Raw genomic sequence first — 27,060 nt, 5'->3', positions numbered from 1 at the left:
TGGTAGCTTCTTCATATTGTTAACTGTAAGATAATCCTTGAAGTTTATGACTGACAATCCACTTCCTACTTGAGGCATAACTGCTTATTTTAGTATGAGAACCACCAGCCTGGTAACGAGAGGGCTAATCATCCTGTTTCCAGGCTCAAACCTAATTAGAGGAAGAAGATGGGAAAGAGAACAGGGAAAGGCCTCAGATCATAGAAGAACTAGGAGCTGATCACAGGAGACATAAAGATGGAGGAGGCATGGGTATCGGTGGTTTTCTACATGTAAAACCAACTATGTGAATTTGATATGAAAGGAAACACCCTTGAAAAGTTGAGGAAAACTTACAAAATAAAATGAGGGAAAAGTATAAAACTATGTATAATATCTATTTCAAGATAATCAAAATTTAGCAGCTTCAAGTGTTCCATCATCTCTAATAGAGAGCATGTTTCTTGTAGCATTATCAGGGCCAACATACAAATCCTGTTAAAGATTTGGCAGTTAATGAAGAGGCCTAAACAACCTTAGTTATGCCTGATAAGTTTGAATCAGATGGATGGTATATGCCTGTTGTGGAAAAGGAAAGTCCTGAGTTGTATGAAATTAGACATATTAAAGAACCAGGGACATTGGCCTTTGGAGAGCCCATAAGTTTCCTTTAAGAATCCCAACAGGAATATTAATGGACCTTTCCATCTTCTTTAGTTAAGTTAGCCTTTAAAAAAGTCTTTTCAATGTAATAACTTTTGGATTACTCTAATAATTATTACTATAATTCTCTTGTTCCCTGCTGATTGCTAAATTGCTAAACATTTCAGCTACACTGTGGGCTATGTAGCATATTTTGGGACCAGTTTATCTCATCATTTAAATGGTATGCTTAAACTAGCTCTTGTCTTGAAATCCTGAAAACTGTATTCAAACTCCACATATTCCAAAAACTATTTCTGTGACAATTTACCTCTCTGGGTCTATGCTGCCTTGTTGTAAAATAAGAGTGTTAAAACAATATCATCTCCAAGGTGTTCTCTAGCAGCATTAAGATTGTGTGATTTATATTTATAACATTTTTGAAATATTGGGCTGAGTTTGGATTACAAATCCTTAAAAGTGGTTGTTTGTATGTAAAGTGAGAAATATCTGCAGAAAGAGCCTTCCATATCTCTCTTTCTGAATAAATGTATATGAGCCAAATTTCTTGGCTCTCTTCTTTGTAACTTAAAATATTCTTTGATACTTTAGGTATAAAAGTGAATTTGGATGCCAAAGGTGAAAAATTTGTCTTTTATAGCTCAAACTCTCGATCAGCAATCAGAATCACTTTGGATAACTTTATCTGTTGTAATAATGAACATATAAATTAGTCAGATTTTTAATTTAAGTTTATATCTTGATATATACTCTAATAAAGTTAGATCTCAAATAAGCATGAAATTCTAAAATAACTTAGGTATTTAACAACACTTTACTAAGACATTTTGCATTTGCTTAATATAAACTGTGGATGCATTCTCTGAGAAAAGAACACTTGGTACTTGGGAAGAGGGGTCGGGGCAGCATTCCAGAAATCTTACTAGTGACAGGGACATAATAGTTGGGGATTAGAATTGTCTTTGTGCATAGTGATTAGCTTTAAGGAGTTCCTTCTGGCCAAATCTGGGACAATTTGAATATTAAAATCAATACATAATCAATTGAATAAAATAAGAATGCTTGAATTCCTGCTGATATACATAAATAAATGAGGGGGAAGAGAATGCATTTTCTCACAGTAGAAGGCTAATATATATATAGAAGGAATGACAGAGTTAGAAAATCATCATTGATGTTGAAATAGTAGTTGAAAGTTTGATGAGGAACGCAGTATTTACATAGTTCCAAAGGATGTCCCCACAAATTTCTTATTAATTACAAAGAAAAAACACTAAGTTTATAATGGAGAGACCTGGTGTATACCACTTTAACCAACCAATCAAAGTGCACATCACCAATATTGCAACAAACTGATATTCTGTGCCTTCTGAATATACGCATTGCGAAGGACACAACATCATTTCTTTGGTGTTACTGCCAAAAACACATAATATGAATACAATCATGAGGAAATACCAAAGAAAGATAAAGACAGAACTGTTCCAGATTGAAAGAGACTAAGGAGTTAACTAAATGCAATGCAAAATCCTGGATTAGAATCTGGACAGGGGAAGAAATAGCCAGAAAGGGCATTACTAGGCAGAATATACACTTCATTGTCATATAGAAGAATAATAGAGTGGATTTAGTATTGTTCTCTTGGTATATAACACTTCTGAAATCTAAGAAGTGATAATTATACTTAAGGTTGATATTATTTGAAGCAAAATTTTTAGGAGTTGTGTGCTTCTAAGGAACAACTAGCCTGGTTTCCATTAAGTGGAAACAACATACGAGACACAGTTCACCAGCCTCTACATTGGTGGTTTTCAACTGGGGCAAACTGCATTTGGCAATGTCTGGACTATTTCTGGTTGTCTCAGCTGAGAGGAGGGTGCTACTGGCAGCTAGGGGTTAGAGGCCGGGGATGCTGCCGTACATCCTGCAGTGGGCAGGACAGCCCCCACCACACAATTATCTAGCTCAAAATGTCAGTATGTGAGTTATGTTAATAGACTTTTCTAATGTTAAAAAACATCCTTGTACTTCTAGAATAAAGTCTGTATGATTGTAATTCTTTTTTAATAAATTGCTTCATTCTGTATGCTAACATTTTAGTAGAATTTTTGCATTTTTGTCATAAATGAGAATGGCCTATGATATTTTTTTTCTTCCATTGCCCTTGTTCAATTTTTGTATCAGATTATATAATGGCCTCATAAAATGAGTTGAGCACCATTTCCTTTTCTTCTATTTTCTGAAACAGTATGAATAGGATGGAGATTATTCGCTGGTTTTGTAGAATTTGCTATAAAAGCTTTGCTTGCTGTTATATGTTTGGTAGATGTTTGACTGCTGATTCAGTTTCTGTAATGGTATACGTTTATTTAGATTATCTGTATCATCTTTATTTTTCTAGACACTGTCTCTTTTGTCTGAGTTCATATTTACTGGCATCAGGTTGTCCATACTATTCTGTATATGAAAATAGAAGAGTGTGTTTAAGAGTGCAAGGTCTGGAGTCAGAGGGTGTGGATGAAATAATGGCTCCAGGGGTCACTGGTTATGTAAATTCCCTCATGACTTAGTTTTCTTATATGTAAAATGGACAGAATAATAGAAACTGCCTCACATGGGTGGAATAAAGATTAAATGAAAACATGCAAAATGTTTAGCACAGCAGCTGGCATATGTAAGCACTGAACACATATTACTATTTATATTACATCAGTATTTTTATTCTCATGAATCCCTCTGTATTTATGTTCCCCTTTTCATTCCTAATTGTTTATTTGTGCTTTTCATCTTTTTTATCTTGCTAAACCAAGTTTTGATTTTATGTATCCTCTTGTACACTTGTATTAATTTCTGTTCTTCATTTATTCATTCAACAAATGTTTATTGGGCACCTACTAGGTTCCAGACACTGTTCTAGGTGCTGGAGATACATTAGTGAACAGAACAGAAGTCCCTTCCTTTTCAGAGTCTATATTCTGGTGGGTGAAGATTTAACATAATAAATCAGTAAATTTCAGAATTTGTTGCAAGGTAGTAAATTCTATGAGGAAAAAATAGATGATTAGTTGGAGCATGAGGAGCTGCAATTTTGAAAAAGGTTCTTAGGGCAAGTTAGCCTCACTGAGGGGATGATACTCTAGCAATGATTTAAAAATGATGAGGGAATGAGGAATGTGACTATGGGAGCTTGAGAAATTCCAGGCAGATGGACCAGCCACAGGAATGCCCTGAGGTAGGAGCGTGCCTGGTGTTTTTGATGAGCGGAAAAGGGGCCAGAGCAGAGGGGCCTTACACTTAGAATAGAAGGAGCAAAGCAGAGAATACCAAGAGCTGTTATGTCCAGTTACAGGTGCTAGGATGGAAAAAAATACGTGTGTGTGTGTGTGTGTGTGTGTGTGTGTGTGTGTGTATGTATATAGATAGATAGATAAGGACATACATACAGCATATATATACTACACATATAAATAAGTTTTCTTGTTAATATATTAGGAATTAGTTAATTGTATTAAAATATTCTGTATCTTTACCAGTGTTTTATCTGTTTCAGCTATTACTTTATGAGAGAGATGTGTTTAAAATCACAGTAGGATTGTGGGTTTGCTGATTTGTTCCTGCAATTATGACAATTTTTAAAAACCCATCTTGAGCCTATATCATTAGGTACTTACAGGTTGTTATATATCACTGATTCTCTATGCTTAATGTGCATTTTTGCTTGATTTTACCTGTTACTAAAACCCTTACAGTAGCTTTCTTTGGTTAATTCTTTTTTTTTTTTAATTTTACTTTGGTGTCATTAATCTACAATTACATGAAGGACATTATGTTTACTAGGCTCCTCCCTTCACCAAGTCCCCCCTACATCCCTGTTCACAGTCACTGTCCATCAACATAGTAAGATGCTGTAAAATCACTACTTGTCTTCTCTGTGTTGCACAACCCTCCCCGTGCCCCCCCCCACTATACATGCTGATCGTAATGCTCTCTTTCTTTTTCCCAGCCCTTATCCCTCCCTTCCCACTCATCATCCCCAGTCCCTTTCCCTTTGGTAACTGTTAGTCCATTCTTGGGTTCTGTGCTTCTGCTGCTGTTTTGTTCCTTCAGTTTTCTTTTGTTCTTATACTCCACATATGAGTGAAATCATTTGGTACTTGTCTTTCTCTGCCTGGCTTATTTCACTGAGCATAATACCCTCTAGCTCCATCCATGTTGTTGCAAATGGTAGGATTTGTTTTTTTCTTATGGCTGAGTAATATTCCATTGTGTATATGTACCACATCTTCTTTGTCCATTCATCTACTGATGGACATTTAGGTTGCTTCCATATCTTGGCTATTGTAAATAGTGCAGCAATAAACATAAGGGTGCATCTGTCTTTTTCAAACTGGAGTGCTGCATTCTTAGGGTACATTCCTAGAAGTGGAATTCCTGGGTCAAATGGTATTTCTATTTTGAGCATTTTGAGGAACCTCCATACTGCTTTCCACAATGATTGAACTAATTTACATTCCCACCAGCAGTGTAGGAGGGTTCCCCTTTCTCCACAACCTCACCAACATTTGTTGTTGTTTGTCTTTTGGATGGTAGCCATCCTTACTGGTGTGAGATGATATCTCATTGTGGTTTTAATTTGCATTTCTCTGATGACAAGCGATGTGGAGCATCTTTTCATGTGTCTGTTGGCCATCTGAATTTCTTCTTTAGAGAACTGTCTATTCAGCTCCTCTGCCCATTTTTTAATTGGATTATTTGCTTTTTGTTTGTTGAGGTGTGTGAGCTCTTTATATATTTTGGATGTCAACCCTTTATCGGATCTGTCATTTTCGAATATATTTTCCCATACTGTAGGATACCTTTTTGTTCTATTAATGGTGTCCTTTGCTGTACAGAAGCTTTTCAGCTTGATATAGTCCCATTTGTTTATTTTTGCATTTGTTTCCCTTGCCCGAGGAGATATGTTCAAGAAGAGGTCACTCATCTTTATGTCTAAGAGGTTCTTGCGTATGTTTTTTTCTAAGAGTTTTATGGTTTCATTACTTACATTCAGGTCTTTGATCCATTTTGGATTTACTTTTGTATATGGGGTTAGACAATGGTCCAGTTTCATTCTCCTACATGTAGTTGTCCAGTTTTGCCAGCACCATCTGTTGAAGAGACTGTCATTTCCCCATTGTATGTCCATGGCTCCTTTATCAAATATTAATTGACCATATATGTTTGGGTTAATGTCTGGAGTCTCTAATCTGTTCCACTGGTCTGTGGCTCTGTTCTTGTGCCAGTACCAAATTTTCTTGATTACTATGGCTTTGTAGTAGAGCTTGAAGTTGGGGAGTGAGATTCCCCCCACTTTATTCTTCCTTCTCAGGATTGCTTTAGCTATTTGGGGTCTTTGGTGTTTCCATATGAATTTTTGAACTATTTGTTCCAGTTCATTGAAGATGCTGTAAGTAGTTTGATAGGGATTGCATGGAATCTGTATATTGCTTTGGGCAGGATGGCCATTTTGACGATATTAATTCTTCCTAGCCAGGAGCATGGGATGAGTTTCCATTTGTTAGTGACCTCTTTAATTTCTCTTAAGAGTGTCTTATAGTTTTCAGGGTATAGGTCTTTAACTTCCTTGGTTAGGTTTATTCCTAAGTATTTTATTCTTTTTGATGCTATTGTGAATGGAATTGTCTTCCTGATTTCTCTTTCTATTAGTTTATTGTTAGTGTATAGGAAAGCCACAGATTTCTGTGTGTTAATTTTGTGTCCTGCAACTTTGCTGAATTCCGATATTAGCTCTAGTAGTTTCGGAGTGGAGTCTTTAGGGTTTTTTATGTACAATATCATGTTATCTGCAAATAGTGACAGTTTAACTTCTTCTTTACCAATCTGGATTCCTTGTATTTCTTTGTTTTGTCTAATTGCCGTGGCTAGGACCTCCAGCACTATGTTGAATAACAGTGGGGTGAGTGGGCGTCCCTGTCTTGTTCCCGATTGCAGAGGAAAAGCTTTCAGCTTCTCGCTGTTAAGTATGATGTTGGCTGTGGGTTTATCATAGATGGCCTTTATTATGTTGAGGTACTTGCCCTCTATGCCCATTTTGTTGAGAGTTTTTATCATGAATGGATGTTGAATTTTATCAAATGCTTTTTCAGCATCTATGGAGATGATCATGTGGTTGTTGTCTTTCTTTTTGTTGATGTGGTGGATGGTGTTGATGGATTTTTAAATGTCGTACCATCCTTGCATCCCTGGGATGAATCCCACTTGGTCATGGTGTACGATCCTTTTGATGTATTTTTGAATTCTGTTTGCTAATGTTTTGTTGAGTATTTTTGCATCTACATTCCTCAGGGATATTGGTCTGTAGTTTTGTTTTTTGGTGGGTCTTTGCCTGGTTTTGGTATTAGGGTGATGTTGGCTTCATAGAATGAGTTTGGGAGTATTCCCTCGTCTTCTGTTTTTTGGAAAACTTTAAGGAGAATGGGTATTATGTCTTCTCTGTATGTCTGATAAAATTCCGAGGTAAATCCATCTGGCCCGGGGGTTTTGTTCTTTGGTAGTTTTTTGATTACCGCTTCAAGTTCGTTGCTGGTAATTGGTCTGTTTAGATTTTCTGTTTCTTTCTGGGTCAGTCTTGGAAGGTTGTATTTTTCTAGGAAGTTGTCCATTTCTCCTAGGTTTCCCAGCTTGTTAGCATATAGGTTTTCATAGTATTCTCTAATAATTCTTTGTATTTCTGTGGGGTCCATCGTGATTTTTCCTTTCTCGTTTCTGATACTGTTGATGTGTGTTGACTCTCTTTTCCTCTTAATAAGTCTGGCTAGAGGCTTATCTATTTTGTTTATTTTCTCGAAGAACCAGCTCTTGGTTTCATTGATTTTTGCTATTGTTTTATTCTTCTCTGATCTTTATTATGTCCCTCCTTCTGCTGACCTTAGGCCTCATTTGTTCTTCTTTTTCCGATTTCGATAATTGTGACATTGGACCATTCATTTGGGATTGTTCTTCCTTCTTTAAATATGCCTGGATTGCTATATACTTTCCTGTTAAGACTGCTTTTGCTGTATCCCACAGAATTTGGGGCTTAGTGTTGTTGTTGTCGTTTGTTTCCATATATTGCTGGATCTCCATTTTGATTTGGTCATTGATCCATTGATTATTTAGGAGCGTGTTGTTAAGCCTCCATGTGTTTGTGAGCCTCTTTGCTTTCTTTGTACAGTTTATTTCTAGTTTAATGCCTTTGTGGTCTGAAAAGTTGGTTGGTAGGATTTCAATCTTTTTGAATTTACTGAGGCTCTTTTTGTGGCCTAGTATATGGTCTATTCTGGAGAATGTTCCATGTGCACATGAGAAGAATGTGTATCCTGTTGCTTTTGGATGTAGAGTTCTGTAGATGTCTATTAGGTCCATCTGTTCTAGTGTGTTGTTCAGTGCCTCTGTGTCCTTACTTATTTTCTGTCTCGTGGATCTGTCCTTTGGAGTGAGTGGTGTGTTGAAGTCTCCCAAAATGAATGCATTGCATTCTATTTCGTCCTTTAATTCTGTTAGTATTTGTTTCACATATGTTGGTGCTCCTGTATTGGGTGCATATATATTTATAATGGTTATATCCTATTATTGGACTGAGCCCTTTATCGTTATGTAATGTCCTTCTTTATCTTTTGTTACTTTCTTTATTTTGAAGTCTATTTTGTCTGATACTAGTATTGCAACACCTGCTTTTTTTTCTCTGTTGTTTGCATGAAATATCTTTTTCCATCCCTTGACTTTAAGTCTGTGCATGTCTTTGGGTTTGAGGTGAGTCTCTTGTAAGCAGCATATGGATGGGTCTTGCTTTTTTATCCATTCTATTACTATGTGTCTTGATTGGTGCATTTAGTCCATTTACATTTAGGGTGGTTATTGAAAGATATGTACTTATTGCCATTGCAGGCTTTAAGTTTGTGGTTACCAAAGGTTCAAGTTTAGCTTCTTTACTATCTTACTGTCTATCTTAACTTACTTATTGAGCTATTATAAACACGGTCTGATGATTCTTTATTTCTCTCCCTTCTTATTCCTCCTCCTCCCTTCTTCATATGTTGGGTGTTTTGTTCTGTGCTCTTTTTAGGAGTGCTCCCATCTAGAGCAGTCCCTGTAAGATGCCCTGTAGAGGTGGTTTGTGGGAGGCAAATTCCCTCAACTTTTGCTTGTCTGGGAATTGTTTAATCCCTTCTTCATATTTATATGATAATCGTGCTGGATACAGTATTCTTGGTTCGAGGCCCTTCTGTTTCATTGCATTAAGTATATCATGCCATTCTCTTCTGGCCTGTAGGGTTTCTGTTGAGAAGTCTGATGATAGCCTGATGTAGGTGACCTTTATTTTCTCTCTGGCTGCCTTTAATACTTTGTCCTTGTCTTTGATCTTTGCCATTTTAATTATTATGTGTCTTGGTGTTGCCGTCCTTGGATCCCTTGTCATGGGAGTTCTGTGTACCTCTGTGGTCTGAGAGGCCATTTCCTCCCCTAGTTTGGGGGAAGTTTTTAGCAATTATTTCTTCAAAGACACTTTCTATCCCTTTTTCTCTCTCTTCTTCTTCTGGTACCCCTATAATGCGAATATTGTTCCATTTCTTTGGTTTATTCTTATGGGTGTGTTTCTACTTTGTGATTTATTTACTTTCAAGTTTCCATGCTTTATGTTTTAGGCATAACTCTTATAAACAGTCCATGTCTGGATTTAGTTTGGTTTTCAGTCTGCAATCTAAGAGGCTTTGTCCTTTGTTTGAATCCATTTACATCAGTTGTTATTATGGATATATTTAGATTAATTCTGTTATCTTATTTCTGTTTTCTTTTTACCAATCTTTTTCTTTTACCCCTCCCCCATACCTTCTATGTCAGTGTTCTTTATAAATTATGCATATTTCCTTCGTCACTCCTAAAAAATCCTCTGTTATTCTCATCCTTTCATAATTTAATACAGTGAAGAGAGATTAACTCTCCTCCTTGCCTGAGAACTTTGTGCAGAACTTTTTTCAGAGCTCATAGATGGAGCAGGAGGGTGTCTTCAATATCGCTGTCCAACATTATAGCATTAACAAGGGAGAAGACTGAGTCCCAGAGAGGACACCTGCCTTGCCCCAAGTCTACTGATAGAACATACTCCCATTCTTCAGCTCTGCTTGGAAGTCTCAGGGTCTTGACTCTCCTTGAACTTCCTTGCTAATTCCCTTCTTGGTGACACTGTTTCCATAATTCTCTCATCTATTTAAGTTGTGGAGTAGACAGTGCTTATTTCCTCTCCATCAGAATGTTCTTCCACCAAAAACAAGTGTTTCCCCTTTGTTTACACTCTCTGACACCAAGAAGCAAGTCCTGCACAGTGGTCATTACTCCCTCCTCTTTAAAAAGCTAAGTGCCAGCGGTTATCACAATTCATTGGTTTATACAGTCGTCCACTCTGTAAGTTTGTGTGTGTATATGTACACACACTTTTTTCTCTTGCACTTCTTCAGGGTAGAGCATTAGGGAATGTAAATATAAATAGAAACATATCTCTGTTCTAGAGCTCACTGTCTAATGGAAGAGACAGATATAAAGAGGTAATTATAGCACTACATTTTAATGTTATAAAAAGGCTTACTATGCTATAAAATTTTTAAAAATTGAAGTATTAATTCTCCCTGAAGAGTCTTGAAAGAACTTTATAGGGAAAGAATTTCCTGAGCAGAAAAGAATCTTAAAGGGTGTGTAGAAATTTTACCAGATAAAAGAGGATATTTTCAATAGAGGGAACCATGCATGTAAAATCTTGGACATGTTATTAAACTGTGACATTTTTGTGAGATCTAGGAAGCTGATGTAAAGATTCATGGGGGTTTGGCCAGAGAGGAGGTTGGCAAGACCAGGTCTTGATTGTGAAAGGCATTATGTAACATTCAAGGAGTTTGGATGTTATCTCTGATACTGTGGGTATTTGCTGGCATTTATAAAGCAAGAGAAGATATCCAGATGTGAATTTCAGAAACAGCTTCAGCAGTTAGGGTGAGAGATTGGCAGCCAGGTCATAGATGTGAGACTGATAATAGTTCCATCAAGAGATGAAGAGGACCTGAATTAAGGCCTTCGTGATGGGATTGCAGGGACCAGGGAAGGGTGGACAAGAGAGGTTGAAGACAAAAATCAGTAACACAAGGGGCTTGATTAGATGTCGGGTCTCAGAGAAGAGTTGAAGTTAACTCAGATTTCTGTCTTAGGCCACTGAAAGAACAGTAACTCTATTAATGCAGAGAAGGAATACTTAGAGATTTGCTTGAGGATGGAAATACTTAGAGGTTTGCTTGAGGATGGCAGCAACTGAGTTCATTATCTTTGGGAATGTCTAGATGGGGAATGAAATAATGATAAAGGTAACAAGTAACATTTCTTGAGCACTAAGTACCACTCTCCTTTGAGAATTAAAGTTTACAATCAACCTACAAGACATACTGATCCAAAGGAATCTACTGATGTCAAATGCTCAAGTCAACAATTCTGGGCACCCAGACAGAAGTGTGTAGGAGAGAAGCAGTCATGATCTAATCAGTTAGTGTTGCTTGTCATTGTTGCTCTGTGATAAGTGTGTGTTTATGACCCTGTCTGTTGCTAGTGGTGAGTCACTCTTCCAAATAAATATTAATATGTTTATGCACGTATTGGATTTTATACAAATTCCAAGAGTAGGGTTTCAAGAAATAACAAGTTTTAGAAGCAAACTAAGTCCTTAGCTTGGTAATTTTGTTACATAATTCTTTGTAATGTCAGTACCAGGGAATCCAAATATTGCACTATTCAGATATTGCCCAGTAATATTCACTGGTGTTTTCCAGTGTTTGGATATTTACTATAGGCTTTAGTTTTGTAAATACTTTAATAGTGGAACCTCAGAGAAGATGGGAAGGCTGCTGTGGAATACGCCGACATGAAATCTGGAATGGAATTAAAATCTGAAATGGCAAAGGCAGTATTTCTATGGCAAAACCAAAAGTAGGGCAAATAGGGAAAATATTTTCATTGTTAGATAAAGGAAATGAGCTAATATGAAGCAGCATGAGCTGCCCTGGACCGTCTCTCACTGGGGACAGCTTCTCTGTCTGTCCCTTCTTCATCTACATCTTCGTTCAACCAACATCAACATAAAAATGAAATAAGTTTTTCTGTGTCTGGAAAATTTGGCATGAAAAAAGAGCAAGGTTATTGGATAGTGCACTTAATGCTGTGAAGTGTTTAAAAATTTTCTTTTAGAATGACCGAGCTGAGATATTAAGTATTTGTAATATTATCTTTGACATTTTAAATAGATTTTAATTTTGCATTTATTTTGTGTTATTGTTCCCCTTTTTAACTTTTTTTATTAGTAGATGTTTGTATCAGCTTGAGATGGTTTTTTCATATTATTGAAACATAGAATTTTATCATACTGTGTTAGTTCAAATAACAATAAACTATGCATTCATTATTTTTTTCCACACAGAATACTTCTGAAACTTTAATAGAAGAAATAACTCATTATTATTATGATCACTCATTATTACTTTAAAAGTACATAAATCACAAAAAATAGAATAATTTATGATTTAGAAATTCCTATCTCTCAACCTCAGATTCTGAGTATTGATATCTATTGGGAATTTGGAGACAATTCAACATTTCCTTAATTTCTTGACTGATTTTTATTATGATTCCGAAAAATACATAAATGTCCCAAACAATGCCAGGAAGGAATTCTCACCTGGAAGCATTACCAGGCACTGTTCTAAGCTTGTTACATGTCTCATCCCATCTAGTTCTCACAGTAACCTAGGATGGGAAGGCATGCTGGTGGCTTCATGTCACACATGAGGCAACGAAAGTATAGATGAAGAATAGGCACTGCCTTTAAGACCATATAGAAAGGAGGTGGTAGAGCAGATTCTAAGATGTCTGAGACTAGAACTCTTGTTCTCAGCCAGTGCCCCATCTATGAGGCAGTCAGAGAGGTGATTCTGGACCTGTGGAGAAAGGATGGAAATGGAAGTGTACAGTTACATTGATTTCTTTCCAATTATAGAGGGCCTTCTATCCAGGTGCATCGTCTGTGTGGGCTAGTGTTGCTGTGAACTAAAATGGGGGTGTGATGTGATGGTCTTTGTGCTTTCCAAGCTAGGTCCACACAGTTGAACTTTCCCTATTCTTTGAAAGAAAGACAAAAAGAACATTTATTCTCTAATTTCATTTCAACAAATTAGTTCTGCGCCAGAGTAGACCAAGTGAAATGACAGATGGGGAATCAGCCCTTCTCATTTCAGAAAGGGCCCTGTGCTTGTGGCTGGCAGTGGCCTGGTGCTTGCTGAAGAGCAGCTCCAGCCTCTGCTGGGTCTTGGCCACACAATCAGTCCTCTTTTGCTCCTGTCAATCCTCTCTCACAGATGTGTCTGTCTCTGCGTTAGCTCTAGCATAGTATGTCAACCTCTCTTAAGAATACTTTCTAATGTCAGTCTGCTCAGGGTGTCTGTATCTGTGAGAGACAAAGGGAAGAATAGTGACTTCTTTTAAAAATAACTTAAAAATAAGAATCTTGAAAGTTTACATGTTTATACATGTCAAAATGCTGCTTAGTTCAGCTGTCAAAAACTTTGTAAATGATCTCTATGGAGATATCAAAAAAATTACTGGTTTTATGTGAGCTCATCAAATTCCAAGAATTTCAGGGCTTAGGAAAACAACACACTGTGTGGAATTGTGGGGCTAGTTGCCTAGAGATGATAGTTTTCTTGCATGATGACTTTTGGTAATGTGTTGAAAATGGAGTTAGACAGGTAGCTTAGTTTAATACTAACAGCACTGGAACATTGCATGGTTAGGAAAAATACCATAGATGCTCTCTATAGAGTACTGTGGCTTTAAATGCCTTTCTAGAAATCCAGATATACATATGGTGATTATGAGCTTTGGACATGGACAGATCGGACTTCATAGATTGCTGCTGCTGTTTATGTACTGTGTGCTCTTGGACAAATTGCATAGCTCCTCTGAGCTTTTTCATCTTGGAAAATTAGGGAATATAAGACTGAAGGTTTTGAAGATTAAATGAGACCTGTGCGAAGCTCTGAATACAGTGCATATGGTACAAAACAGACACTAAAGAGAAGGTAGCCCTTTATTTATTTATTGAACACTTTTTTGTGTGCCAGGAAATTTCTGAGGAGGATTATACAGTGATGAACAAGACAAACCCAGCCTCTTATCTTAATGAGACAAGTAGGCAAGAAATTAGGACAAATGGGGTTAAGTGCCAACACCAGAGAATGCAGGGTGGCTGGGGAGCACCTGGGAAGGGCATATGATGAGGGCCTAGTAGATCACACAGAACACAGAGGAGGAGAAGACAGGCACCCCCTCAGACTGGCTTAAGTATCTCAGGGATGCGCTGAAAGGTTCCCAGGCTTTGGTGGCCCTCAGAGTTGTTCATTTTTTTGATACAAAAAAGGAAATAATATACAGGTGCAAATAATAACCACCTTGCCTATTGACTTGAACATGTGCAGTAGAATCCAAATGTTCAAATTCATCAAGGATCATGTTCTGGATAAATAAGATTTCCATATAATGTGGGTTTGACACTTCAATATTCCTTTTAATTTGATCCTTAATGACCTTTTTAAATGTTCCCAGTAAAAAAAAAAGCAAAAAGCAGAAAAAAGTAGTCCTTTTTCTGGTGTGTGTTTGATGATTCAGTCATTTATTAACACTGCCCACTATATTATGTTGGAAGGCAGAGGGACAACCCTGAGGGCTGCTGATGTCTGGAGATCTTCCAGAATTCACAGTCCTTGTTAGATGCCCCTCCTGTATGCTCCCTGGACTTTCTCTAGTGTATTCTTTAGTGCTGGCACTTGCCCCATGTATTGTGGTTGCTTGTCTACTTGTCTCATTAAGATAAGGGGCTGGGTTTGTCTGGTTTATCATTGCATTACTATTATCAGAAATTACCTGGCATACAGAAATTGTTCAATTAATTTTTGTTAGGTGCCCAATAAATATTTACTTGTTAAACAACTTAAGTCCTTGAATGCTGTGGCCAGTTCTACTTTTGTTGACCCATCTTCTCTGCTTCTACCTTTGAGCTACCTAGAAATGAAGGTTGCCAGCAGAAACAGGATAGCTGAATCTTAGTTTCATGTAAGAATAGTCAGCCCAGGGTAGGGAGAGCTCTCTTGCCTGAACTTTGTACCACAATTATGCCATCAGGAGGCTTTTTCCACTTAGTCCTGAACTTGCAGATATTTTGAGTGGTTGAGGTGACTGGATATATTTCACTGCCCAAGGCAGTGAAACTTAGATTTCAGAGGTAAGACAGCCTTCCATCCAATTCCAATTCTGTGTGTCTAGCTGTGTAATCTTACTACTTATCTAAATCCTCAGTCTCCTTACCCATTCAATGGGATTAATAATAATAATAATACCTTATACAGTCATTGTAAAGATTAAGATAATACATATGAAAGCTTAACCATGCTTGGCACATAGTAAAAACTGTTAATTTTTATTACTGTAAGTCATTTACATTTTATTTTTAAGGAATAAATAACCAATTTATGCTAATGTTGATGATTTGCTAAAATGGGAACTACCAAAATGTTTCTTGGTAATATCAATGTGGTGGCCTTGAAAATGCACCATGGTACAGAAATAATAGACTGACAGCGTCACCTGCTTCCTCCAGGATCCACCTCTGCTTTGCATCCAAGTGCTTCGCTTCTCTGCTTTGCCTGGGCTGTCCCCAGCCAGTGACTAGGCACAGTGAGGCTACTAATGCAGCCCTGTTCCTGCAAGATGTGGGACTCCTCTACTAGGTGACTTTAGCTCAAGAACTCCCCATCAGCCTGATGGAAACCTCTGTAACATTGCTGCCATCTGAGACCATCTGTCCTGGCCCTCCTTCCTCCCCTCCCCCTTCACAGGGGCCAGCCCTGCGTTGTAATCTGAGGCTCTCTCCACCTTCTCCAGCTTCCTGTTCATTTCCTTTACTGGCATCTCCTCCAGTAAACCTCTTGCTTGTCTTGGTGTCCGCTTCTGGAGGATCTGAATGTACGCAAACAGTCATAACTGTTGGGAAGGAGTAACAATCTGCACCCTTGAGCACAGAGTGGATATTTAGTTGCATCAGATGTCACAAGGCGAACGCTGTTACAGTGGTTTCACTTCAACTCTATGTTATTGCATGTCCTCAGAATTAGTTTGGTATTACTGGTCATAAATTCGGTAGGGTAGACATTAGCCTCTGTTTTCTCAGTGAAGGCTACGCACATTAGGACCTCACACTAATCTGAAGATAAAGTTGTAAGATTGCCCTTATGTAGACAGTCCTCTGTAGCTCCAGATCTTTAATGTGATGTGATTTTAGTCTTTAACATTCATGAACCAAAAATTTCTCCAAAAAAAAGCTTTTGATAGCTCTTCAGTGTTTGCCTGTTTTTATAGTCTTTACCTTCTGCTGATTTCTTTGGCTACCTTATTTTTTCCCCTAAATCCTCACTTGATGATTTTTGTGACAGACCAGGTCCAGGGAACAGTCACTATCCGGAACATAAGCTCTCTGTCTTCCGGTTTGTACCAGTGCGTCGCCTCTAATGCCATTGGAACCAGCACCTGTCTTTTGGATCTCCAGGTTATTTCACGTAAGTATTTAAAATTCTGACATCCACTCTGGGTCTGAAACACTAAGGTCTTTGTTAAACCAGGGAATGAAGAGTTCCACTTCATTGTTTTTAGTTTTTCAGAGATTCAGTAGCAAGTCTGTTGGTTTTAATCATTATTGAAAGTATTTAAAAAATGTATTAGTGTACTTCTGGCCTCAGCAATATGACATCTTGATGCCGAAATGTCTTCTTCTTTAGGATTATTAAAATCAAGTCAGTCCTGATTAGATGGTGCTATAGGCAGTATACAGATTTGTAGTGATGGCAAGACTTTCTTGTGTTTTCTCCTAATCCCTTTATCTGCTTAATTGTTAGGTAGGCTGGTTAAGCAGTGTAGAAGTTTTCTCTTCGGTTGAGTCATCTAGGTTACTTGAATTCCAATTGTGAAAGAGAGTGAATCTGGCTGGGATGAGGTGCCTGCCATCCACTGGCCTCTCCTGCTGACTGCCAGAGTTCACCGGGCGGAGGGGGCAGGCCAGCATCTCTCCTGTGCTGTCCTGAGTGTTGCTCTCCTGAAGCAGTGAGATGTGTAATGTTCGTATATTCAGCAAATGTTTGTGAGCCTACTGGGTGTCAGTCGTAGTCGCTGGGGACACAGAAAGTTAACTGAGGTTTAACTGTGTATGTATGCAATACTTTAGGCAATTTTGTACATTTTAAGAAGGTTCTGTAGTAAATCTACATGTTTATAAAGTTGCATGGGTGTATGCTATTTCTTTTTCTTTCTTACTCATCCCCCCCTTTTTTTTTGTCATTCTTTAAATCTACTTTAAATGTATTTTGCAGCCCAGCCCAGGAGCATTGGACTAATAGCTGGAGCCATTGGCACTGGGGCAGTTATTATCATTTTTTGCATTGCACTAATTTTAGGGGCATTCTTTTACTGGAGAAGCAAAAATGAGGAGGAGGAGGAAGAAGAAATTCCTAATGAAATAAGGTATGTATCAAATTACTTGGCCTGCATAACCAATGTCTGTATTTCTATTCATTTTAACAGCTAAGATTTCTTTGCTAGTCTTACGACTGATAGCCAAGATAGTTAAACTAGCCAAATAATGTTTTCTAGTACATTACTACTTTTCCTCATAGCGTTACTCACTTGTTTTACTGCATGAAAGGGGAGGAGGGTCTAGCATGTGCCCAATTAGAGGACACAAGTGAGGAATTTGTCTTCTCCCATATTTCCAAGATAAATGGGGTTAGGTGGCTACCACAGTAGACAGGTGAGTTTTGAACATGTGTTTGACACTGTCATTTATAATAGATGAGGACATAAAGCAAGAAGGAATACTGTAAGAGCATACTAGTACACAGATAGGCTGAAGCAGTGTGGCTTGGTGTGAAAGACAATTCAGTCAAGAATATGTACATCATAATAAAACAAAGTCATAATGATCATTAAAGAAAAATGACTCTTGGCATATCATGGGGATAGGAGGATTCAAGCTCAGCCTCAAATTGCATCATGTCATGTCCTTATTGAAAATGCTTTAGTGACTCCAGTCTACTTGGCATGACATACACAGCCCTTCAGGATCTGACCCTCACTGGCTTCCCTAGTCTTATCTCTCACGTGTCCCTGATCCCTTTGTGTTCCAGTCTGTTCTGTATCATCTCATGCCTCAGGGTCTTTGCCCAAGCCTCCACCCTTTTCCTGGAGCAAACTCCCCTTTTCAGTAAATTCCTTGATCTGATTCAAAAGATGTGCCAAGCCAAGCAAAAAGATACAAGAGTAGAATAGCACTTAAACCCGCTGCAGCTCAGATGGGCTTGTTCTCTAATTCATGCCTAACTTAGTCCAGGTATCACTCCTCACATGAGCTGACTTTTGCCCCTTGTCCAGCCTTTCAGACTTGCAAATGTTCTTGCATTGATTGTCACCCCCATTTGGCCATCGGCTCTTGAATACAGGAGCTGTGTCTTGTTTACATAAAACATCAAGTCCAATGCCTGGGACTCAATAAATGTTAAATAAATTAGTTAACACCTTCAATTAAGTTAATTGTTTCTCTGAGCCTCTGGTAATTCTTAAGGCTGTAAACTAGATACCAAGATAAATTTCATCCCAGCCTAAGATTTCTGAGGAAGACCTCTCATCAGCGCAGTGCAGTTTATATGATTGCTTCATGTAGCCCAGCCTATATACTAACGAATGAATCATTATAAAATGGCATATAGTATTACAGTCATGTTCATAATACAGTATTGAAAGCATTGTTATAAATATTTTTAAAACTACTTACCCTGTGATGATAGGCTGATATGCAGTTTTTCCAATCACAATAGAGAGGGGCGTACTCTATGGTAATGTAATTTATTGACAGCAGAGTTATAAAACTGTAAGAAAACTAACATATTGTTAATTCTGTAATTAATACTATGTTGATAATGATGACATAAAAATATCTTATGCAGTTCTTGCTGTGCAGTTACTGTATTTTCATACAAAGACAATAGATGTTTATTAATTGTACACATTATAATTATTTACTATTCGTTAAGTGGGATATACGGAAATATATCACCATAAAGGTCTTCATCCTCAGTGTTTTCATATTGAGTTGCTCTGAGGAGGGGAATAGCAACAGGAGTGGGCTACAAAATTGTTAAGGTCGGCAGTACGTACTATAGCTAATTTTAGGCAGTTCTGACTTAATACTGTCTCTTTGTTTACGTTTCTCTTGATTGTGAATGGCACCATGTACAGTCTGTATCTGTTTATGTGCTTCAAATTTTGATAAATTTTAACTTTTTATAATAGACATGTTTATTTTATGATAGTAAATGATAAATAGACTAGTATCTACATATATTTTATACATTTTATGGCATAACTAGTTTTTTCTTAATTTTTTCAAAATTTCTGGGTGGCTTATTTGTGAGTTCTTTGAAATTATCAAAAATCTCCAAAAATTTTTAATATATTTATTTTTAAAAATCCACGTGTAAGTGCACCCATGATGTTTCAAACCCATGTTACTGAAGGGTCAACTGTGTGTGTGTATATTCACACACATTTTTTTTTTCATATTTTTTCCACTTATATCAGAAGGCCTGGTTTTTATACTTTTTCTACTCTTGGAGGTTGAGAAACTAAGGGAAAAATGTTCTTGAGCATGGTCTCAAAGGGAATGAATGTCAAGGCTGAGGCCCCCAGGACTGCCGTGTTTGCTTTCATGACCACATGGTCTGTCCGGAGGCGTCTGTATTTCAGACATACTGGCCTTAGCATGAGAAGAAAGAGTCCTGCGCACGAGGACACGATGAGCCTCAGGTAAATCCTAATGACAAGACAACTTTATTTTTGTCCCTTTTCAGAGAGGATGATCTTCCACCTAAGTGTTCTGCCAAAGCATTTCACACCGAGATGTCCTCCTCAGAGAACAACACACTGACCTCTTCCAATACCTACAATAGTCGATACTGGAACAACAACCCCAAAATTCATGGGAACACGGAGTCATTCAGCCATTTCAGTGACTTGCGCCAGTCGTTCTCCCTCCACTCAGGCAATGCCACTATGCCATCCATCTATGCCAATGGGAACCATCTGGTCCCAGCCACACAGAAGACTCTGGTAGTGACAGCCAGCAGAGGGTCACCACCACAGGCCATGCCCAGGAGCAACGGCTCTGTCAGCAGGAAGCCTCGGCCTCAGCCCATGCACTCCTATACCGTCAGCCAAGCCACCCTGGAGCGAATTGGCGCGGTCCCTGTCATGGTGCCAGCCCAGAGTCGGGCTGGGTCCCTCGTATAGGATGTGACTGGATAGAGCGTTCAGAAAAGAATCAGCGGAAACCCCATACGAGGGGTGGAGTGGGGTGGCTGAGTGCTGGGAAAGAAATGCTTTCTTTACAAGGATACTAGTAAAAAACACAAAGCAGGCAGTGCTGTTACCTGGCCACTACAATTTATGAAATGAACTGGAAATGCTCCATCATGAAGATTGGTTTCCCCAGCGCAGATATCCCAGGATTCTATTCAAAAAGCTGGATCTCAAAGATGTGCCAAGCCAAGCAAAAAGATACAAGAGTAGAATAGCACTTAAACCCACTGCAGCTCAGATGGGCTTGTTCTCTAATTCATGCCTAACTTAGTAATTTTTCAAGAGACTAAAGTGCCAGATGGAGTTTAAATAATGAAATTATTTCAAAAGATAGGTGTCTTTAGATATAATAATGAGCAACCCAGGGATATGTTCTGCCTCACCCCATTCCCACTTTAGGTAGAGAGCTAATAGCATAAATGGTTAATATTGGTCCCAATAGGGCTGGCTCTTGCAGCATAGAATCAAAACTTTTTACACAAACAAAATTCAGTAAGAAATGGGGGAAAACAAAAGAAACTTCTCTGAGAAGCCCATTCATATTTATTTATTTATCTCTTCCTGAACCATGAATTTCATATTTGGAATATTGCTATATTGACAGATTCTTGCCTGTCTCTGTTTTTCTAGGGTCTGTTTCAGGTCCATGACACTGTTCATTATTTACTGGAAAAGTATTTTTTTAATAGAAAACTATTGGGTTGTTTTTGAGCCCTATGAGAGGCATAGGGCCAGGAAAGAAACGACTGTCTTTAACACCAAGCACAGTGAGTGCGTTCACTGAGCTGGCAGGAGGCCCAGCAGGGAAGAGCTGGGTTGTGTGAGCAGCAGAGGAGCAGGAAGGCTCCTCTGAAGGACATTAGCATTCCTGGCAGCCTCTCAGAGCAAGGGCGTCCAGGTCTTCCTTGCTATCACACTGGGTTAATCTTAATGAGGTCAGCACCTCTGCCTACCGTACTGACTTAGGTCACTTTCTCCTTGTTTGACAAGTCGAGGTTAGTAGGTTCTGACAGTGAGGCTGGAGTTTCCTTTTTGTTTTTCTCAAAATAATTATTTTTGCAACAGAGGTTAGACTGAGACAAAAGGGATGTCTTCAGGTATGCTCCGGGGAGGGTCTGCCCTGTATTTATCATGGCTCAGGGTTGCAGTTTTGCCCAAATTCATTTTTATACCACTGTAAAGAGACTCCTTTTGTGATTCAGTACCTGGTTTGGCTGGCCTTGTAGTTTACCAGATAATTTACAAACTCCCCACTGTATTTTGTGCTGTGTAGATTTGGCCGTACTTGTTTTGGTGACTATCTTGCCTTAATCCCATTTTAAGCGACACACAAATGATTTCCCAGATTTGTTTACTAAATTATTTATGATGTTGACCTCATAATTTGATAAGAACATGTTTTCTTTCCTGATGTTGTCTCTCTCACCCTCTTGCCACTGTGCTTTTTGCCTTCTTTTCCTGCAAGTATGATTGTCACAGAAAGCGGCTTCCTTATTTTCATACCTATTTGAATAAATGGAAATCAGTAGCTCTTGCACACACTTTTTCCAAGAGGGCTAAGCTCAGAACCTAACCATTGCAACCATTCCAATATTGATGAAAAGCTGAATTTGCTTTAGCATTATTTTTTCCTGTTTTATGGTTCTTGACTTTGTAAAAATTGAAATAAATGAATGTCTATACTTTTATAAAGAAAAGTGGAAATACCATGACAGAAAAGATACTATCATATGTTGTTTAGAAAGCATTTATCTTTATTCTAATTATCTAAAATTCAATAAAAGTTTATTCATACAAAAGTAAGTTATCATTAATTATCATATGCTACTGACGGTATGATTTTGTATTTAGTGTTTCCCTTCAGGTTACATTTTCCATTCTGTTAAATAGTATTCATAATAATTTTAAGGTGCATATAGTATTCCAAAAATTTCTTCACCTTACTCTTATTATATATTTAAGTGGAGTACAATTCTCACATATATGAGTGAAGATGTAATGGCCCTTTTCATGCATTAAGCTATTTTCACATTTCCTAGTCTAAAAGTTCATGAAGACAAGTCCATGGCTGCCTTTTTCACCCTGAAATCTCTATCACCTAACACAGTGCCTAATTTGGGGATTGAGTAGGTAAATGACTAATGTTGGGGATTGAGTAGGTAAATGACTAATTGTAAACTGAAGTTGCTGAGTTTCACTTCAGAAAGTTAGGATCATGATTGTAGCTCTTGATGTATATTGGATCATTCCTTTGTTTTAATGCTTTAGTTTGAGATAATTGTATATATGTAGTTATAAGAAATAATAGAGATTCCCAAATATCTTTCACTTAATACATTTTTTCCAGATGGTAACATTTTATGTAATTATTATATAGTATCACAAATTGACATGGATACAATCCACCAATCTTATTCAGATGTCATGAATTTTACATGCTCTTGTGTGTGCACATATGCATTTAGTTATATACAATTTTATCACGTGTAGATTCATGTGACCACCCTCACAGTCAAGATATAGGACTCCTTGTGCTACCCTTTTATAGTCACAGCCACGTCCCTCCTCTCCAAGTCCCTAATTTCTAATCTTTTCTCCATCTCTTAATTTTATAATTTCAAGAATGCTATATAAATGGAATCATGCAGCATGTAACACTTGAGTATTGGCTTTTCTGCACCCAGCATAACTTTCTTGAGATATATCCAAGTCATTGCATGTATCAATAATTCATTCCTTTTTATTGCTGAGTAGTGGTAAAGATGTACCATAGTTTGCCATAGTTTAATCATTTACCCATTTAAAGATATGGCAATGTGTTCCCAGTTTTTGACTATTACAAATAAAGCTTCTGTGAACCTTTTTTTTACAGGCTTTTATGTGAATGCAAGTTTTCATTTCTCTGAGATGAATGCTTGAGAGTGCAGTTGTTCCAGTGCCATTTGTTTAAAAGTCTATCCTTCCTCCAATGAATAGCTTTTGCAACTTTGGAAAAAATCATTTTGGCATAGTTGTGTGGGTCTCTTTCTGAGTTCTCTAGTTGTCCACTGATCTTTGTGATTAGTCCTTCACCACTGTAGCTACTTAACTAGCTTTAACATCTGGTAGAGTGGTTCCTCCCACTTCATTATTTTTGAAAATTGTTATAGGTATTTTACGCCCTGTGCCTTTCCATATAAATTTTAGACTAAGATGGTCTGTTCCTTCAAAACTGTTGTTTATTAGGTCAATTTGGGAAGAACTGACATCTTTACTATACTGAGTCTTCAAATCCATGAACATGGTACATCTCTCCATTTATTTAGGTCTCCTTTGACTTATTTCATCAGCATTTTGTAACTTTCAGAAAACAGATCCTGCACATGTTCTGATGGATTTATTCCCAAGTATTTAATTTTATTTGAAGCATTTGTAAATGTTAGCTGTTTTAAATTTTTGTTTCTATATATTTGTTGTTAGTAAATAGAAATGTGAATTTTTGTGTTTTGTATTCTATAACCTTGTTGAATTCACTTCAGAATTTGTTTTCTGTTTTTGTTTCGTATTTTTTTGTAGATTCATTGGGATTATCTAGATACATAATCATGTCATCTGAAAGTTTTATTTCTTGCTCTTCAGTCTTTGTACCTTTTCTTTCCCTTGCATTATTACAATGATTAGAATTTACAATACTATGTTAAATAAAAGTCATGAGTGTAATATTCTTCCCTTGTTCCCAGTCTTGGGGAAAAGCATTCATTCTTTAACATTAAGTATGATCTTAGCTATGGGTTTTTGTAGATGCTTATTATCAGTTGAGGAAGTATCACTTTATTACTAGTTTGTGGTAGATGTCTAACAGGAATGGGTGTTGTATTTTGTCAAATGATTTTTCTGCATCAATTGATAAAACCATATTTTTTCTTTAATCTGTTGATATAGTGGATTACATTGACTGTTTTTCAAATGTTGAACCAGCCTTGCATACCTGGAATAAATTGCAGTTGGTTGTGGTGTAAAAATTTTTAAAACTGATGGATTTGATTTGCTATATTTTGTTGAGGATTTTTATATGTAAGTGAATTCTGGAGTAAAATAATACATGCCTGGAGATTTCTTTTTCAGCTTTTAAATTACTAATTCAGTTTCTTTAATGGCTATAGAATTATTCAGCTTGTCTCTTTCATCTTGATTTGGTTTCCATAATTGGTGGGTTTTGAGGAATTGATCCATTTCTTCCAGTCTGTGTATTTTGTGGGTGTAAAGTTATTGGTATTTTACCCTTATTATCTTTCTGATGGGAGGAAGTTCTGTACTGATATATTTTGTTTCTTTCCTGATATTGGTGATGTGTCTTCTATCCTTTCTATGAATCTTCCCTGAAGTTTGTCAGTTATACTGATTTTTTTCAAAGAAATGCTTTTTGATTTTTTCTGTTTTTGTTTCCAGTTTTATTGACTTTGGCTCTTTATTATTGCATCCCTTCAGCTGGCTATGGTTATATTTTTCTAGTTTCTTGAGGTAGGAGCAAAGATTTGAAACTTCTCTTTTATAATGTAAGCATTTAGGCCTATAATTTCCTCCTCAGTGCTTATTTATTGTATCCACATATTTTGACATGTTGTATTTTCATTTTCATTCAAGCTTATGTTTTTAAATTTCCTGTGAGAATTCTTTACCCAGGGATTATTTAGAAATATGTTAATTTCCAAGTCATTAGAGAATTTCTGCTTGTCTTTCTGTTAATGAGTTTTAGGTTAAAATTAGAAAAATAATATGTATTATTTTAATTCTTTTAAATTCATTGAAATTTGTTTTGTGGCCTAGGACATAATTTATGTTGGTGCATGTTCCATGGGCTCTTTTAAAAAGTTTCCATTCTGCTATGTTATATGGAATGTTCCATTTATGTCAGTTAGATCCTGTTGGATGACTGGTCAGTTTTTTATCCTTTTCTGTCTAGTAATCGGTTGCTGGAACTGGGATGTTGAAATCCCCAACTACAACTGTAGGTTTGTCTGTTTCTCCTTTTAGCTTTATCAGTTTTTGTTTCATGTATTTTGAGACTCTCTCCTTGGTGTGCCTATGTTAAGAATCATTTTGTCTTCCTCATGGATTAATCCTTTTATCATTATGTAATTAATGCCCCCTTTGTCTCTAGTAATATTCTTTTCACTTAAGTCTATTTTATCTGGTATTAATTTATTACTCCTGCATTTTTTACATTACTGTTTGCATGGTATGTCTTTTTCCATCCTTTTATAATAGTCCTATGTCTTCAAATTTGAAGTGTGTTTCTTGTAGCCAGCATGTTGTTGGGTGATATTTTTGTTTCCACTCTGCAAATATCTGTCTTTTAATTGTTGCATTTCTTCTTCTTTGTTGTACTTTGTTCCTTTCTGATGGTTCAAGAGTTCTATTATTTCCTTTCTGTTTGAAGAACTCCCTTCAGCTAATTTGTTAAGGGTTAGGTCTACTAACAACAAATTCTGTTAGTTTTCTTTTGGCTAAGAATGTCTTCCCCTCTATTCCTCACTGGATATAGTGGTCATGGCTGACAGTTATTTTCTTTCAGCACTTGAAAAATCTGCGAAGTGTTCAACCATTATCTTTTAAACTGTTCTTTCAGCCCCTTTCTCTTTCTCGTCTCTTTCTGGGACTGTGATGATGGACCTTTTGTTATTGTCCCACAGGTTTCTGAGGCTAAGTTCATTTCTTCAGTCTTTTTCTCTCTGCTGTTCAGGGTAAATCCTATTAATTTCTCCTAGGTTTACTGATTTCTGTCCTCTGTCATTTCCCTTCTGCTGTTAAGTTCATCCAGTGAGTTTTTTTTATTTCAGTTACTGTATCTTTTAGTTTGGCAACTTACATTTGATTCTTTTTTAAACAAAATTTGATTACTAATTTAAATTTCAGTGTATATTATGTCTCAAGACTGCGATATAATTTACATACTATAAAGTTCACTTACATAAAGTATACAATAGTTTTTAGTATGTTTATGGAGTTGCAGAAATGTCACCATAATCTAATTTTAGAACATTTTCGTCACCCCAAGAAGAAACCTCTACTTACTGATAGTCACTCCTTAGTCCCCACCACTTTAAGCCCTGTGCAACCACAAATCTATTTTATGTCTATAGATTTGCCTACTATGGACATTTCATATAAATAGTATCATACAATATGTATATAATATGTGTGTGTGTGTGTGTGTGTATGTGTTGTGACTGGCTTAATTTTTAGTATAATGTTCTTAGATTCATCCATGTTGTAGCCATACTATCACTTCATTCCTATTTTTTTTTACTGAGATTTTCTAGTTTTTCAGTTAGTTTCAAGAGAATTCATAATTGCTTATTGAAGCTGAAGCGTTTTTATTACAGCTGCTTTAAAAATCTTGTCAGATAATTTCAACATCTGATTCATTTCCTAATGTCATCTACTGATGGCTTTTCTTATTCAAGTTGTGATTTTCCTGGTTTTGGGGGTGATTAATGGTTTTTGTTTTCTCCTGGATGTTTTTGGTATTATATTATGAGACTCTAGAACCCCTTTTAAATATTCTTTTTATTTTAGTAGGCATTCCCCTTGCTTGGGGTGTAGCACAAGAAGCAGATGTGTATATGTGCTTAGTTGCCTGCAGTGCCAGCAAACATGGAATGTTTGCATTACCTCTTTGCAGATGGGTGGGATGTAAGGATATCCCCCCTTAGCTCTATTTATACCTTCTTGGTGAACATGGAGCACCAGCTTGCACCATGTTGTTGTCTTCAAGTAGGGGGTGTAAGCTCAGCTTCTGGTGCACCTTACTGAGACCTGCGGGGCCTTATTGCTTATTGCTACACTTAATTGCTACAGGGTGGAAGTAGAAATTCACCTCCATGCTGCTTCACTGACACCAGTTGAGGGAAG

The 27,060-nt window shown here is 37.1% G+C and overlaps 1 protein-coding gene across 4 annotated transcripts in view; it reads left to right on the top strand.

Moving 5' to 3' along the window:
* The window catches only part of IGSF11 (immunoglobulin superfamily member 11), a 166,503-nt gene extending 145,837 nt beyond the window's left edge, over window positions 1-20,666 (top strand). For 3 of the 4 annotated variants that reach the window (XM_057502907.1, XM_036883459.2, XM_036883457.2), the window contains 3 exons: window positions 16,197-16,319; window positions 17,127-17,277; window positions 19,659-20,666. In XM_057502907.1, the coding sequence (XP_057358890.1) occupies window positions 16,197-16,319; window positions 17,127-17,277; window positions 19,659-20,097 (713 nt within the window). In that variant the 3' untranslated portion in view covers window positions 20,098-20,666. The remainder of the gene's footprint in view (window positions 1-16,196; window positions 16,320-17,126; window positions 17,278-19,658) is intronic. The other variant, XM_036883458.2, reaches the window with a different exon arrangement.
* The last annotated feature ends 6,394 nt before the right edge of the window (window positions 20,667-27,060 follow it).

This window comes from Manis pentadactyla, chromosome 1, assembly GCF_030020395.1.
Source record: "Manis pentadactyla isolate mManPen7 chromosome 1, mManPen7.hap1, whole genome shotgun sequence".
Classification (NCBI taxonomy): Eukaryota; Metazoa; Chordata; class Mammalia; order Pholidota; family Manidae; genus Manis; species Manis pentadactyla.
Note: the sequence above shows the minus strand (reverse complement) of the source record. Positions and strands in the feature narration are given on the sequence as shown.